Source organism: Clarias gariepinus, chromosome 5 (assembly GCF_024256425.1).
Source record: "Clarias gariepinus isolate MV-2021 ecotype Netherlands chromosome 5, CGAR_prim_01v2, whole genome shotgun sequence".
NCBI classification, from domain to species: domain Eukaryota; kingdom Metazoa; phylum Chordata; class Actinopteri; order Siluriformes; family Clariidae; genus Clarias; species Clarias gariepinus.
The window spans coordinates 38134002-38152283 of record NC_071104.1 but is presented as its reverse complement, the minus strand read 5'-3'; the positions used below and the strand labels follow the sequence as shown (position 1 = coordinate 38152283).

The 18282-nt window shown below is 36.6% G+C and overlaps 1 protein-coding gene across 1 annotated transcript; it reads left to right on the top strand.

Annotated features, from left to right (window-relative positions):
* The first annotated feature begins 1276 nt into the window (after window positions 1-1276).
* Window positions 1277-17686, top strand: LOC128523747 (signal transducer and activator of transcription 1-like). Its single transcript, XM_053495861.1, has 24 exons — window positions 1277-1387; window positions 3318-3445; window positions 4503-4647; window positions 4747-4842; window positions 5287-5376; window positions 6772-6850; window positions 7305-7399; window positions 8056-8207; window positions 9292-9450; window positions 9545-9637; window positions 10626-10685; window positions 10791-10820; window positions 10936-11026; window positions 11169-11207; window positions 11611-11694; window positions 11807-11905; window positions 12005-12140; window positions 13213-13268; window positions 14206-14300; window positions 14452-14591; window positions 15341-15529; window positions 15979-16057; window positions 16246-16342; window positions 17261-17686. The coding sequence occupies exons 2-24, from the start codon at window positions 3318-3320 to the stop codon at window positions 17279-17281; spliced, it is 2253 nt and encodes a 750-aa protein (XP_053351836.1). The 5' UTR covers window positions 1277-1387; the 3' UTR covers window positions 17282-17686.
* Window positions 17687-18282: the final 596 nt, after the last annotated feature.

Here is an 18282-nt window from a genome sequence, read left to right as displayed (position 1 = left end):
CTTGGCACAGGCTTTACGCCGGATGCCCTTCCTGACGCAACCCCCCCCATTTTATCCGGACTTGGGATCCAGCGGCTGGGGTTTGGGCCACCAGTGCTCATATATAGAAGCTATATGAATAGCTATCCAAATGTTTGTATAAATGATATGAGTATAGTATAGTGACATTGCCTACACATACAAATTCATGCTAATCATTTCTGACAATACCTGCTTGCATTGTTTGCACCAAGGTCCAAGTCCCACTGCACATATATTTTGTTATATATATTGTTATATTTATATTTTATTGCAATTATTTTTTGTTTATGTTTACATTTTCTTTATTGCTGCTGGTCTACCAAACTAATTTCGTTGTATCACTACAATGACAATAATGTCTCTTTATCCTTCTCTTTATTGAGTTGTAGACATACAGTATGAAAGCCTTCTTTGATCCATACATAAGGAGTCGTTTTCTTGGCTTATGGTACCCACCTGTTTCCCCTGAAACTTGTGAAAGGAAGTAAAATGACACAAACACAATCATCTTACTTGTTAAGTTTCATGATTATGTAAGTTTCACTATGATGTCATAATCAAGTAAACAAGTCCGTTGTTTGTGTTTAGAAATTTCAAAAAGTTTTGCCTTTTTTTTTTTTTAAATCCAAAGTACTTTCACACTCATGATTTGTTTTTTAATAGCGACGTGAACTTTACATAAAGGAAGTTTGGAAATGTCTGAAAAAACCCTTAATGTTTACAAATGACCCCTGTTACGACCAACCCTACTCACCACTACTACTAAATGTTATCCTTTATGTTAAACTGACTTGTTGCAATATATAGGCATATATAATTATTTAATTAATACGCACTGGTCAATGTATAAAATGCCGTTATTTTCTCCTGATATTATTTTACATTATTTTCTCTGATACAGAACAGCAGTTGGAATGAGTTGATTGTGATTATGAATCTTATTTGCCGGCCTGACTGTAGCTCCGCCCCCCCGCTGCGTCATCCTGAGTTTCTATTCAGTCCTGAGTTGCGTTTTGTGAAGCCGAAGCGCTGGGGCGGAGGGAGCGCGCGCACTCACCAGAACAGCCAGCAGACAACGGGGCGGGGCCGACTCACGCGCATTCCTCTGTGATTGGCTGCCGAGTGGAGGCGGTACAAAGCTCGATGATCTCGCGTTGTGATTGGCTGATCTGTCCCCAGTCAGCTGGGTCAGTGTGTGTGTGTGTGCGCGTGTATGTGTGGAAGTGAAAAACCTACTGCAGAAACCAGGAGAGACCCGAGCAGCTGGAACATTTCTGTACCGTAATAACCTGATCACATTCACAACCTGATCATATTTCTATATTCTACAGGATTTCTCTACCAAATCCCAACGTGTTATAAAAGGGTAAGTTATTTTATAACAGCATAAAATAAAAATATTTTATATGGTTATAAAAATTGTAAAAATTACTGTCTTAGCTCTCTATCTTTTAATTACTACTTTGACTTTAAATTGTTTAGCCTTAGCTGTGGAATAGTTTAATATATTGAATAGCTATTTGTGCTTATGTTATAATTATTATTATTATTATTATTATTATTATTATTGTGCATTTGTTGTTATATTATTTTAAATTTTTTAATTGTAAATGCATCATTGTATTTAATTGCACGTATTGTCTACTATAATTTATTTAAAACATAATTAAAAGTTGAACAAAAAAAAGTGTGTGTGCCTGCGATGAATTGGCACACTGTCCAGGGTGTACCCGGCCTTGTGCCCTAAGTCTCTTCGCATAGGCTCCAGGCCCCCCACGACCCTAAATACAGGATAAATTGGTACAGAAGATGAGTCTTGACTGATAATTAAAAGTGCATGCATTATATGTTTCCATTAAAAGATACGCGCTTTGTGTATGTACTGTATATACCTGCCACTGTAAAGCAGGTTACACCTCACAGCTTGCAAAAGTCACCTGGCGTTCTCATCATGTGCGTGGCACGCAGAAAGGATGAGAAAACTTTAATTCTGTTCTCTCTTTGCTTTGCTTTATATACAGTACAGTAATAATTTATGTATACTGTGTTTGTGGAGTAAACACAATGCAACATTAAAGTTTATTACACTAAATATTTATAAATTAATTAATGTTTGATTGCTTATTAATGTATTAACATCACAACAGCACAAGCCTGAGTAAGTCTGTTGTGACAGAAACACTGGAATGTTAAGGAGAAAATGTACTTGACTGAAGGTGTAACATCTGTCTGTCTAAGATTTCACACACGGAGACAATAGTGTTAGGTTTGCATCAGAATTTAAAACAGATATCATATCCAGGTTCTTTTCAAATTTGTATCAGGCTTTGTTTTTTTCATAGTTGTCTAGATAACATTTCAGATTCAGAGCACCTCCAGTGATAGCCCACATGTTCACTTCCTGCTCGCTGCAGAACCTTGTGGTCAGTGACCAGCCAACAGTTTGGAAGCCTCCTTAGACAATGGTTGACAAGTGTTGTTGGCCTTTTGTGTAAGATGGGGAGTGTAGCCTGACCACATGGCCAACCTCTTCTTTGCCATACGCTTTTGGGAATGTGAAACTGTGCATTCTTTCCACTGCAGTACTCTGTATAGTGGTGATCCTATTTCCTCTTATTGTGAACGCATCACACACTATGAACAACTACTTGCTCCCAGTAGGTAGTTCCAATATCACTGGGAACACTGCTGGGTGTGTAAAGGCATAATTGCCTAGTGAGAAAATCCAGGAATCCGGCTCCAGAGGGTGTTTCTGGGAGACGCTTTGTATGTTATTTGTGGGTGTGCGTTTGCTCATGAGAAAACTAAGCAGTTTAAAGCTTCCAAGTTATATCGATTGCATAGATTGCTGGATATATGGTCTATTTAAATTGATGTTATATGGTTTAACAGAAAAGCTTCCACTGTATCATCCGGAGATTGGGAGTTTGATTTGTTTTTTAGCCAACACAAATGAACTGTCTCAGTAACACACTTTGCACTTTAATAATAATAATAATAATAGTAATTATTATTATTATTATTGGTTGTGCAACAAGGGAAAAGCCTTGAGAAACAAGACTGTACTGTAAGCTATGTAGCTCGACCGGTTCTCCACATAACCCTCATTATCAAATTATAAATTTGTTTGGAAAGTGACTATAGTCTGGGATATTTTTCTGATTATATACACCCCCACTGTGTGCTGTCCCAACATGTGACGGATAAACTTGAATAAAAAAAAAATAGTAAGAAAAAAAAAGCACTTTTTGATATTTATTTAATGTGTTTATATTGATTCTTTATTCTGTTGGTAGATGGCACTTTGGTACCAGATTCAGCAGCTGGACTCAAGATACCTGGAGCAAATCGGCCAGCTCTATAATGATACGTTCCCCATGGAGATTCGTCAGTACCTCAGCCAGTGGATTGAAAGCGTTGACTGGTGAGACATGATATGTTACACATTTATTTAAACTCATACTGTATGATAACATTATCATACAGAGTTCCGGAGTGATATTATGAAAAATGTGTTAAGCCGAGAACATGAAAAAAGCTCAGAATGCAAGTAAAAATTCTTGTTTCAACCTGTTACTCCTGCTCAGTCAGATGTTCGCCATTGTCTTCAGAAAGTCGATAGAGTTCATTTATTGTTTTTGAATTAGAAATAAGTTGTTGGACTTAAATTAAGTATTATTTTTCTGAATTAGGTCAATTAAGCCACACCAATCCTCTTTCTGTAAGGATATAGCCACATGCTTAGAACAAGAAACTAACAAAATAAATTACGCTATGTGCACAATTATTTTTTTTCCTATTTCAGGAAATGAAAAAAGATCTAGTTCATTAAATAAATGTTATGCTTATACTTGCCTTTGATTTAATCAGAAGAAATGAGTCAGTCTCAACGGTTTCAATGAATTAGTCCGTCTTATAAAGCTGTCCTGATGGTGAATAGTCCTAATTTTAGAAAATCCTCAACAAAACAGAGTTTACAGTCCAATACAGTGGAAAACAGCTCAAAATGTGGGAGAAAACAGAGACAAAATGGTGTCTGGAATTCCCCCCCCTCGCTATTTACAGTAAAGGCGCAGAGACAACATTTCACTGTGAGATTTATTTCCTTAGGCGGGGTTATGTTTTTGGCCACATGATGGCAGTGTGAGGAAAGGGGACAGAGATTTAGTCAAGTGGATTGGTGCGCTTTACGTAGTATATTTGTGTCAAAGGCATATAATACTCACTTTATCGGACTTAAGAACAAATCAGGTTTACGATCGTGCTCCTGGAACGGAAATCGTTCGTAAGTCGGGAACTACCTGTATTGAATTTCTACAGCAGACATTTCAGCCATGGATTTGTCCCTCTGAGCATCCCTGCACACTTTCTCATCATTATATATTAAAAATAAATAATTTAAAATCATCATTACCATATATTTCAGGTTGACCTTAGGCATGTCTCTTGATTACAATTGACATTATTACCGTCTGGCACAGGGACACTGTGGCCCTTGATGAGTCTTTAGCAAGGGTGCGTTTCCATGACCTCCTGAGTAAGCTGGATGAGCTCTACAGTCGCCTGAACCCGAGCAGCAACTTCCTTCTTCAGCACAATATCCGCAAAATACAGCGCAACCTACAGGTGCAGAACCTCCAGAGATAAACAAACCCCATTAGCTTCATAACTAAAACCTTTCTCTGTTTCTCTCATTACTAACACAATGGTTTTGCTTCCCTTTAGGAGCACTTTCAGGAAAATACAGTGTACATGGCTATGATTATATCTAACTCTCTGAAAGAGGAAAGGGGGATTCTGGAGTCAGCCATGAGATCACAGGTACGGTACCCATGGTAATTAATGTAGTTGGATTTATATTTATGTGCGTTCTAACGTAGTGATAACTTTTAGGAAGGATAGCAGTTGTAGAACCTGTGAAATGAGTGCATGTAGGGCAGGAGCCTGACCACAGCACATCCAACTGCATAAATAGATTTATTTGTAAATGACAGAATTTTAAACTTTATACAGTAAATGACATATGAAACTAACCTAGATTATGAGAAAATGTAGGTTTTTACAAAAAAAAATTAAATTGCATTTTAGTCCTACTTTTATACAAAAATACAGTAAGTCTTTTTAACTCAATTCCAAATTCTGTTTCTTACAACAAGAAATGCAAATGTAATTTATAAAATTATTTTTATTAAAAAATAAAGGAAATTCTGAACCACACCGATCAACTGTCATTGTTTATTTTTTTGTTGTTGTTGTTTTTGCTAGGAAAATACAGACTCACCCAAAGGCAATGTTGTAATGGAGAAGCAGAAACAGCTGGACAACCAGGTGAACGAGCTGAAGAAAAAAGTGCAGGTAAGACATAAGTGAAAATTTAATTCTGACTTTAATTACTAAATATTACTATACAATGGTATAAAGATTTAAAAAGGTAACGACACCATTTTTTCATTATTACAAGGCATATATTGTTGTGTATGCAAATTTAAAAATCACTATACGTTATCTTTTATCCTTTCTGAAATGAACCACAATGGCGAACAACCACATTACACAACAAGCTGCAGTGCATCCATAAATAGCCAATCGTTGCACTTCTTTCTCTTACATGCTCAGGGCAGAAAAACTACCACCTGGAAAAAATGTCTTTAGTCTACACAGTCTGTTACTGTCATTGCATTTCCCCAGCAGTCATGGACTTCTATAATATGGCACTAACTAAATAATAGAGCAGGCTGATGATGCTGTAAACTATAGTTTTGGTATTATTTTTTATGTTTTTCATGATCTTCAATAGTCTTTGTAGATAAAAGGATTTTTGTGCAACAAAACGTAACACTTTTTTCCTTGATCAGAGCATGTGGTTGGTATATGCCAATCAGCCATAACATTAACACCACTGCCAGGTGAACTGAATAGCAATGATTATTAACTGGAGAGAAGATCATGTAACCCCCCAATGTCATTTATGATTGTGTAGATTGTCTAGAAAATAGTTAATGCTGGCTATGACAGAAAGGCGTCAAAATACTCAGTGCATTACAGCTTGCTGTGTATTGGGTTCGGCAGGCAAAGAGTCTCAAGTTATTGATTTATCCTCCAAATTCTCCAGATCTCAATTTGACAGAGCATCCATGGAGGTCCTATCTTCCACTTACAGCACTTAAAGGATCTGCTGATAACATGCTGGCGCCAGACACCACATCACACATTCAGAGGTCTTGTGGAGTCCAGGCCTCGAAGGGTCAGAGCTGTTTTGGTAGAACAAACAAAACCTAAAGCCTAAGTGGTATTAATGTTATGGCTGATTGGTGTATGTGTTTATTGAAATTCAGCCAACATATTATTGCTACAAAATTTTTACATTACTGATATTTACATTACCACAAACATAACTGCATGCTGAGTTATCCATTATGACAAAATTGTGGCAGGTGGAGTTGTAGCGTTTTGCAAAAATGTGCAAAATTTACACTGATAGTGGGTTAAAGCACTGAGCTACTAATGGGAAGTTCAGCAGGTGGTTTGAGCCCCAACTCCACCAGACTGGTGGGCCCTCGAGCAAGGCCCTGAACCTTGTCTGCTCCATTGATGCTGTACCATAGCTGACCCTGCGCTCTGACCCCTGCAATGCTGGGATATGATAAGCAAGAATTTCATAGCACAGCAATGTACTGAATATGTAACAAATAAAGCCGTAACTAAGACATTTATTCATTAATTTATTATCTTTACCGCTTATGTAAACAGGAAACGGAACAGGATATTCAGGTCATGGAGGATCTACAAGACGAGCACAACTTCAAGACAAAAACTTTACAGAGTAGAAGTAAGAGATTAATTTAATTTTTTGTAGTAAAATATTTTCCAGGAGAAGCATACTGTATTAAGAGGCCAATGTATGCATTATTTCTGGATATAAATGCATTTTTATTATTTATTTATTTCTTTTTTAATAATGTAAAAATAAGGGTCTGTGATTCTTGTTACAGTGGTGATTAATATTAGCCAGATTATCAAATAGCTGAAATAGGTTTTCTATCTGTAAGTTAAGGAAACAAGTGCATGTTGGGTTCAAACAATATTATTAAAAAAAATTAACTACTTAATATTCATAAAATAAACACATACCAACAAGGTTGATAATTATTCTTTGATTTTCTTTCATTATCTTATCTATTTATTTATTTTATACAGTTAAAGGCAAATGTTGAGAACAAGTGGGTGTAAATGCATTTTGGATGGAACAGTCATGTCATGTGATGTGTGTTTTGTGATTTCAGTGGAGATCGAAGCAAATTCACAAATAGCCAAAGAGATCAAGTTGGAGGAGTTGAAGATCAGAGAAATGTTCCTTAAGCTGAACAAAATGAGAGAGGTAAGACAAGGCTAAAGGCTTAAATCTCCAGTGTTTCAGAGTGAATTTAGGGCAGTGTTAACCTGGGATTCTAAGCGCACTAGTAACATGTGGTTCCAGACGAGAGCTGAGAGCCACACCAATGTCAGATGATAGGAGCAGGTGAACCCCGGACACTTGACTCAAGATCACAACTTCGCTATTTTCAACCTCTAACCACTTATGATGAAATTTCATACATTGTTTTTCCTGGAGAGAGGCCATCAGAAACATTCATCACTCGAGTCTTTTTACCTCTGGGACCTGAGGGATGCTAAATGGTGATGACTCCCTTCCTCCCAAACTAGGAATGCTCTGCCGCTCCAGCCCGGGCTGCCGTCAAGCTCTTTTGTGTTTCAGGATTTTTCCGTTGCTGATCGTTCTCTTCTGTGATTGGCCAACATTGTGACTGGCTACCCGGGAAAGCATGATGCTTAGCAGCCAGATCCCGTAGGGGAATTCCTGCCTTGCTAAGTTTCTCATTACCACAATCTGTTTGCCCAGATGTCTCACACTGGCACAGTCAGCCCAAGTATATATAGTGACTTACTAACAGTGGACACAAGGACAAAAGACATTAAACAGTGATGCTACATTATGCTTTTCTGTCTGTTTGTTTTTGTTTTGTATATTTGCAGGTAATAGTAATGGAGATATTAAATGCATTAAAGTTAGCAGATCTGACCCAGAGCACGCTCATATCAGAAAAACTTCCCGAGTGGAAGCGGAGGCAACAGATGGCTTGTATCGGTGGTCCGCCAAATGCCTGTCTGGATCAGTTACAAAACTGGTGAGGCTCTTTGTTATTTTTAAACATACCCATGCACATTAACGCTAATGTTCAAAGTTGGAAATCACCCGCTGTAATTTATGAGCAGTGATTATTGCATTCACTGTACAATATATTTGATATATCTGATATAACCCAGAAACTACTCGGCCCAAAACATGGTATCGGTGCTAAGATGTTTCTCACTAGGACATTATGTGAAAAAGTGAAATATTAGATAAGATCATAAAACACACTATTTTTCATAACACTTAATGCTTCTTATCTCCCGATCCACACTTCATTTTTTGTATATTTTTATCAGATAAAAAGAAACACATTTGCTAAGTACAATTTCAAGCCCTTTTATGTTTTAGTGTCCGTAACCTTTTTAATTTTCAAATCGTTCAGTGATCTGTCGTTCAGATGAAACTTGACCAATTTAGAGTCACATGAAAAAACCTGAAATAGTGTATTATTCTAAAATGCTACATTTTTAAGATATTACAACAATGAATTTGGGATGGTTACGGACACTACAGATTAAAATATATATATATATCCTTAATTTTGCACGGAATGCTTTAATTGAAGCAACAAGTCATATGCTTCTAGTAGCTTACATCAATTTTAGTATCAATACTTATTAAAATACAATACGAGAAATATGAATAATTTGCAGTTAAATTGATTATTGTTTGAAGTGAAATAGTATTACTCTGGCCATTTGTGGGGCACAAAAAAAAACCAAAAAATAAAATTTCCAAAACGGCTGAAGTTAGCAACTTAAAATTTTTAGGGAAGCAAGATTGGTTACTTCCATGTTGTATAAACCTCAGAAGTAGCTTCCTTCGCACACACATTTCCTGTATTATATGCATAACATAAAAAAATAAAAAGGCCTTTTACATCTTGTTTTGGCAACAATGTCAAACTTGATGTGATTTACAAGATCAAGGGCCCAACAGTGGCAACTTGGTGGTTGTGGGGTTTGAACCTGGGATCTTCCAAACCGTAGTCCAATGCCTTAACCACTGAGCTACCCCTGACCCATAGTTGGTTATAGTTGTAGACTGTAAGTAAATCAGTGTGTTGTGCTCCTCAGGTTCACCACAGTAGCCGAGTGTTTGCAGCAGATCCGTCATCAGCTGAACGCGCTCCAGGAGCTGGTGCTGAACTTCACCTACGACAAAGACCCCATTGCTTTGAACATGAGCTCACTGCAGGAGCAGGCGCTATCGCTCTTCAAACACCTCCTCATCAAGTACGTCATTTTTGTGGGTTACACTTTGGGGGTGGAATTTGACTAGGCTTTGTGGTCAGGGTTACATGCCAGGTGCTTGTGATGTGTCTTTCAGTTCTGTGGTGGTGGAAAGGCAGCCGTGCATGCCCACGCATCCGCAGAGACCTCTGGTGCTGAAGACGGGTGTGCAGTTCACAGTTAAAATCAGGTGTGGTTTTAAAACATGAATGAGCTCATGCTCAAGAGTGTTCATGTAAAGTTTAGGTACTGTAGATCTAGTGCAGGAGTCGGCCACCCTAAACACTCACAGAGCCATCTGGACCCGTTTTACACAGAAAGAAAACACCGGGAGCCACAAAACCCTTTTGACAGCTAAATTGAAGATAACACTGCATATATCATTTTTTACCTTTATTATTTGTATAAAATATATATTATATAGTGTGTTGCATTTATGAAATCAATGAACTGCTACAAAGAAAACTACAATTTATTTCTGCATGCATCAAAAACATTTTGAACTCAAAAAGTCAAAAAGCTCAGTGAATCGGGCGTCAGCGGGTGTTGCAAATCGGTGGTTATGACTTGTATTTTGAGCGACAAAAAGCTAAACAGGTTTTATTTGAATTACTTTTATCTAATTACCATGATTGTCAAATGTAGAATTGTGTTTAAAAAATAACTTAAATATAAAATACATTTAAATTAAATTCTCATTATTTATTAATAATAGTAATGAGCACTACAGTCAAGTCAACTGCCTGCAGACTAACTCAAATGAACACCAATGTTTATTCAAATGAGCATTAACTTAAACGACTCAAAAAATACACCAGTCAAATAAAATAGAGTTAGCTCACATGAACCAGGGATTAAATGAACCTTACACCACAGTTAACTCAATTAACTCGAACACTAATTAAGTCAAATGAGCATATACAGTACTTACTTAAATAAACCCCAGAATTAACTCAAATGACCATATGTTTACTCATATAACCCCCACAGTTAATTAGCATAAATGAACCTAAACTTAATTAACACAGAAGTTAATGAAACTGAACCACACTTTTCAAATAACCACAGAATAAGTCAGATGTACACCGGTTAAGAAAACTGAGCACCACATAAAAATAAGTTTTAGGTTTTAACAAAGCGACAGCAGTAATGGCTCCAGAATGTGTTTTTTCCCTCAGGCTGCTGGTCAAACTACCAGAGTTAAACTGCCAGCTAAAAGTCAAAGTCTCCTTCGACAAGTAAGTTCATATGCAGAACCGCGACACTTACCTGTTTTTATTAACTGTAATCTACATTTTGTATTGGTGTAATTTTTATAATTGCTATAATTTGGTCCTCCTTAGGGATTTAACAGAAAACAATAACGTCAAGGGGTAAAAACTCAAACTATTTCTAATCAGAGACTTTAAATATTGCATGTTGTACTTTTCGATAAACCTAATGAATAGTGAACATTCGCTCATTACTTTTTTTCATCTCCTGATGCAGATTCCGTAAGTTTAATATTTTAGGAACCAACACTAAGGTCATGAATATGGAGGAATCAAACGGCTGTCTGTCTGCTGAGTTCCGGCACTTGGTATGTTACTCGGATTTGCTGATTTAATGAGCTGATTTTTTATTTTTATTGGGTGAAATTGCAGATAAAGTTGTAACCGTGATTAGTATTTTTTCGTGAACACTTTAAATGCTGATGTTTTCTTCTTTTTATTTTTATGCAGCAATTGAAGGAAAAGAAAATCGTTGGAACTAAAACTGAGGTTGGAAATTTATACCTATACTTACATCTACGTATGTATTTAATAGAGTGCATGTCTATATAAAAAACTTTTAAAATCTATTCACATATCGTACGTTATAGTTAATTCATTATTTAGTCTAAAAAAAGGTAAATATCTAAGAGATTAAGGCTTAAGGATTTTTCGTAAGGGTTAATCAGATATCCAACAGGCAAATGATTAGCTTTGGAGCTACAGTATTAAGTATTTAAATTAAATCAAAAATAATTTAAATAATAAGTGGAAAAATTTCTTCCGGATCTGTCCTTAAGTACAGCAACTGCAGCTAGTCTTCACCTGTCAAATAAATATAATAATAATGGCTGAGAGTTGAGAAGGTCTGTATGGGTGTACTTACTTTTGTTCTTAATTCTATCATTTCCAGTCTCCTCTTCTCATCACGGAGGAACTTCATTCCATTACCTTTGACACTCAACTCGACCAAGGAGATATTTCTATTGATATAACGGTAAGAAACACACACACACACACACACACACACACACACACACACACACACAGTTATATGTATATATATCTTACAGCATATACTTTGTGTGTGTGTGTGTGTGTGTGTGTAGACGACTTCACTTCCTGTAGTGGTGATATCTCATATCAGCCAGCTTCCAAGCGGCTGGGGCTCCATCCTCTGGTTTAACATGCTCTGCACTGACAGTCAGGTAAGAGTGGTTTCCATCAGGTCCTCTGTTCCTCATATTTACTATAATTAGGTAAATTATTACTTCTGTTTCTTTAAAAAGAAATAAACTCTGTTTCAGGAGCTTGCGTTTTTCACGAACCCTCCCCCGATGATGTGGGGAGACCTGGCGAATGTTCTGAGCTGGCAGTTCTCCTCCGTCACTAAGAGAGGCCTTAACACGGACCAGCTGAGCATGCTCGCAGATAAACTACTGGGTGAGCTGCACATTCTTCCTCCTCTTCACACTTCGTCTGTACAGAGACGTGTTTGTCAGCATGAGAAATTTCCCAAGTTGGTGTGATTCCATGGTTGAGGACACAATGTGACCTCTGTTGATATGCATGTGACAAATAATCTTGAACTTGAACACTGTGGCTGTTTAAAATGTAAAAAGGTGTTTGATTAGTTAGACACTGTGGTGTGGATTAGTTTTCTACAACAGCAGCCCTGACAGTAGTGCAGGTTTCTACTGTATGAAGTCAAACTTGGACTTGGGCTAAGGCACTGAGTTACTGATCGGAAGGTCAGCGGTTCGAGCCCCAGCTCCACCAGGTTGCCATTGTTGGGCCCTTAAGCAAGTCCCTTAACCCTATAGCTCTGAGGTGGTTCGGAGCTTGTCGCAGTCGTTCCTGTGAACATTTAGCGAGTGGAACACTTCAAAATCGATCGATAACTTGTCGCCAACTTGTGGACGAGACGCATATGTCTGTGAGAACTGTACACACACTCATTCACCAACACCACTCACACATTACAGGAACTCCACTGGGAGTTATTGCCACACCTCTGTACAGACCTGACCTCGCTCCAGCCATTTCCACATGTGTGGGCCATTAAAGGAATTCCTGGGAGGCCGGCGTTTCAGACGTTAATTAGGCAGGCAATCTGATGATTGCTCCGGCGTCCTGAGAAAACGTTCTACCTTGATGGTGTCCAAGCACTAGTGAAACACTGGGATAAGTGCACTAGTGTAGAAGGGGATTATATAGAGAAATAGAGGAAGGAACTGTGGATTTCATTTAAAAGTCCCAGTTTGACTTGAACGCACTTTATGTTTAAGATTGGAGTCGTTAGTGTCAGTGCTTTGTCAGTCAGAAGTAAAGCTGTAAAGTGTTTAGGACAGTTGAGGAGACCAGTAACACGACAAGGTGTGTTTGTTGCTTTGTTCCAGAACTTATTTTGTAACTGATGAACATGTTGTAAGGAAATAATCTACAAATTAAAAACAGAAGTTAACGTGAGTGTGTTATTATTATTCATTACACTGAGTATTCTATCACGGTTCAGGTCCCGAGGCTGCAGGAGACCCGAACACTCCCGTCTACTGGAATAAGTTCATTAAGGTGAGCACGTTACTGACGTCTATTCACACCCCTGTAGCGCTGTTCCAGTCCTGCTCTGATCTATTAATGCTTTGATACACCTTTGTTTGTTTCACTTCCGTCGTCATGTAGAGGTTACTGATGAAACGAAACTCAGTGAAAATGCTGACACACAGATGAGAGATAGAGAGTGTAGAGCTGAACACAACAGAAAACTGATAGGACTCTTAAAAAAAACAAGATATTTCATCAACGGATTTTACAGATTTTTCTTTAGTTTTATTAATTATAATAATAACAATAACAATAACAATAATAATAATAATACATTTGAAATAATAAACTAACTAAATATTATTACATGTTACTTTCTCCTGTCTCCTGCTGTGATACGTAGTTTATTCTTATTAATTGTTTTTTTTTTTGCTTTTATTCTTGGAAGGTGTTTATTTTAACAAAATTAGCAAAAACATGTTAAAGAAGAGAGTAAATTTGGAGCAGACTCAAGCCACGTTCACAGGAAACTTTTTTGGTCACAGAAAAAAAAAGTCCTTCACAGGAGGAAATAAGAAATATTATCAAATGAAAATATATATTTTTTATATAGAAAGATCTAAGTAGTATTTCTTTTTATTAGATTACAGTAAACGTAATAATATATTATGTAATAATTAAGGCTGTTCACATTTCGACACATTTAATTCTTTTAATTTAGCATTTTTTATTTCAAGCATTTAAAAAAAATTGTTCAGTAATATAATTAAATTAAGCTCTAAATTTACTTAAATATCTCTGAAATTGTGTTCTTGTCACATTTGTGCTTGTGTAAATATATGATTGACTTTTATTAGAATATTCATTCTCCCATATTTATAGAGAAAATAAATTACCCCATCTTTTGAAATGTTATTTTGATTCTAAAATATTCTAGTTTGGATTTTTATTTGTAAAAAAACAGACGGCAGCGAATGAGAGAGCCGTCGCCTTCTGGCTGTGGATTGATGGGATTCTGGACCTCATCAAACGATGTCTCCTCAACATCTGGAACGATGGGTAAGAAAACAAGAACAGGTTATTATGATCAAAGGTGTCTGCAGTATTCACCGTCCTCACCTTCTTTCTTCTTAACTGACACGTCTGATGGAATACTGAGTGCATGTAGTTACACTGCTGCTGATTCTTACTGTTTCTGTTGTGTGTTCAGGTACATAGTGGGCTTTATTAATAAAGGAAAGGAGAAAACTCTGCTACAAGACAAACGTCCAGGCACTTTCCTCCTGCGCTTCAGTGAAACGTGTAAAGACGGAGGAATCACCATCACCTGGGTGGAGCAGGCCCATAACGGTGCGTGCATCAACGTCCGTCAGCACACTGCAGGGAAACCTATATACTCTATATGTGTAATAGTGACAGTGGTGTAAAGTACAGTAAAAATGCTTCATTTGCATGTCTAATTAAGGAAAAGTACAAAAGTACTTAAGTATCAAAAATACTGAGTTTTATTAACTAACAGTAGAATTTAAGTCATAATACAAATCTCTCTCTCTCTCTCTCTCTCTTTGCTTCATGACTGTGAATGTGTTTTTTTCCCCGTCTGCAAATGACTTCACATTCTGGTTTCAAACACCTGTAATGTTAATTGTGTCACAAAGGAAGTGCACTTATACATAATAGTCAGCAGGTGGCAGAATTCCCACTTCAATGTAGAAATATAGTGAAGTAAAAGTACAGTTATCCCTGTACAAAATAGTGGAGTAAAAGTAAAAAGTAAAAATTTTATTTGCCACGTTGCTTTTGGAGACCTATTTTTTCTGAACTTAACTATATGGCCAAAAATATGTGGACACCCGACCATCAAAACCCATACATGGATGATTAAAAAACTTTTTCTTTTTTTTAACAAAGTTGGAAGCACACAACTGCACAGAATTGTATAGAAAATGCATAAACACTTTTTTATAATAAATATTATATTATATTATATTATATTATATTATATTATATTATATTATATTATATTATATTATATTATATTATAATTAGAGTAAACTGAACACAATATCATGTCAGTGTTTGTGTTGTGTGTAATGCAGGTGAACCCCAAACCCACTCTGTGAAGCCCTACAGGAAATCGGATTTAGTCAACCTGTCTTTTGCCGACGTGATACAGAACTACACACTAATGGATGCAGAGAACATTCCAGAAAACCCTCTGCTCTACCTGTATCCGGACATCCCTAAAGACGTCGCATTCGGACGCTACTACAGCAACACCATAGACGGTAAGAACTCGCAGTGATATTAGACGTGTCTGAATGTGTCATCTTTATACTGTGTCAAAAGTAATGGCACCCTATAAAAGAAGGCGAATGTCCCGCAAGGGCCAAGCTGCATTACTAAAAGTTTTATCAGATTTATTTAGCACATGCCACACTTAGGAAGTGCTCTTTTACTGGTTATTCAAATTTTTTAGCTTCCCTTTCCTTTTATGTTTTTTTTAATCAGTGGATTAATGTTAAATCTGTGAATATGCTCAGCAATTTACATCTGACCGCCATTCGTCAAGATACATAAGTCCAAAGAAAGTCAGAGAAAAATTATTGTGGCAATTTTTAATTAGGTTTGGTGAAAAACGTTTGCACACAATGATAAACGAGGCCCAGGAGTTTTAAGCGCTGTCAGACGTCTAAAAACATACAGATTTCTCATTGTTCACACGTTCTGATTTTAGCTTCAGAAGACATGGACGTCGACAAACCGATTACGCCGAGTCCGTATGTGGACAGACGGATAATTCCAGTGTCAGAAGTGTAAGTTTTGCTGCATACAACATTGGAAAAAATAAAAAACAATAAAGCGTAGCTGTTTAGATTGATTAAATTCAATTTAGCTTTATTGGTATAACGCTTTTAACGATGATCATTGTCACAAATCAGCTTTACAGAATCAATAGGAAAAGATCGATGAATAACTTTTGCAATGCTTTTGCCTTCTCTAGCCCAGACGGAAGACTTCAGGAGAGAATCCTGCCCTTGAGTCAGGAGGAATTCGGAGTGCTACAGCATATTAACAAAAACAACGGAATGGACAATCTGGTAATAACAACATACAGATTTATAAGAACCATAGTAGTTCTTAATTCATAATAGCTCAATATTTCTTTTTAAAAATGATTTGTTATTTCAAACAAAATAAGCTAGATTTGTTCAGAACCTCTGCAATTTTTCTGCAGCTTAGCGTAATCTGGTCGCGTTGTAGTGAAAATACAGTAGTTGGAAATATTTGCTATAAGTTGTTTTATCTAAAGTAACACTTTTATCATCTTTTAGTAATAATTCTGATTATCTTGATGATGCACAGCGGTAGGAATTTAATGAAATGAAATGAAACAGGAAATCCAGTGTTTATGTCTCCGTGTTCAGGTTTTGCAGTTATAAGAGGAAACAGAAGGTTTGGCTTTTCAGTGAATGTAGCCACAAAAAGCGAATGAGGAACTAATATGTTGCAGAACTAATGTATTGCACAACTATCATTAAATTGCTTCTGGAGTTTTAGTTTTTCAGCTTTGAGTGTAGTGCCGCTTTAAATCGCAGCTTTATTATTGTTTCTATAGTAACAGCCTACAGTATTTACAGACTCGCTTTAGTAACAGAGTTTAAGTAACAAACATCACACAGTTCTGGTTAACGCTGATTATTACTCAACATATACACTTCTCCATTTCTCCAGGCTTCCTAAAGAACTTTTTTGTCTCCTATACTCAGTCCAGTCCCTGTACATGAAGAGTTTCAGATAAATGTTTTTTGTTCGTTAAGCCACAAAGTGACTTATTAATCAGTCATGCAAAATAAACATCCAAATAAAGTCCTGACCCAGTGAGAAACAGGTGTAGATGATGAGAGATGATCAGGCCGGTGATTAGTATACTGCAATGTGCAATACCCAGTCCTAGAGGTATTTAAAAGTTTTAAATGTAAACTTACACTTAGTTCCTGTTCTCTCTCTCTCTTTAGTGTGAAGGTTTCCCGAATTAAAGGCAAAAAAATCAGCGACACGTCCGTCTTCATCCTCCAGCTTTCCTTAAACGGCGAGTTTTCGTACGAATGGGGCTCATACAGTGTATTATCTTAATGAAGTGTGTGTGTGTGTGTGTGTGTGTGTGTGTAAGTTTTTACATTGCTTGGGTGAATTTGACTTCTCGCAGCTTTATTTAATATTGTACATCTGACAAAAATTATACAGACCTGTAATATAAAATAGCTCTGAATAATAGAATTAGCACACACTCTGAACTGTCAAGTGTTACAGTATCTGTGAAATAAAATAAGATTTCACACACATCAAATAATGATTATATATCAGTTTATTTTTATTCAACATCCTTATTGTTACCCAACATCCAATTTCTTGAAATATTAAATGTGAAATTGTTTTAAAAACAGTTTGTTTTCATTATTACTTTTTGTTCTATGACACATCATTTACCTAACTGTGATCACGCTTGCTTAAAATAATAATTCAGTAATACTTAGTATTAAATACCAACTTTTTAGAAAAGACAAAAACATAATTGTTCAACCTAATCTCCTTGCCTTTTAAAACAAGTATTGCAATAAAAAGCAATATTTTTCCTCTTTGCTTGTCAGCTATAAGATATGCCTTTCGCACAATGTACAAATGCACTGCAAACTTTTCAGATCAGGTTGAGGCAAGTCAAGTAGGCTTTTATTGTCACTTTACCCAATTACAGTTAGTACACAGTGAAACGAAACAATGTTCCTCCAGGGCGAAGGTGCTACATACAACGTATGTAAATTAACAACACAAATTAACAAAAACTAATTAGCTAACTAAGAAACCTAATTAGCTGGCTAGCTGAGACAAGACAGATTGACATGACAGCATAAATTTACAACATAAATTAACAAATAACTAACTTGCTAACTTGGAGACCTACTGTACTTAGCTAGCTGGGACAGGACAGATAGACATTTTAAGTTAAACTTAAAATAAAGTGCATGTGCAAATGTGCAAA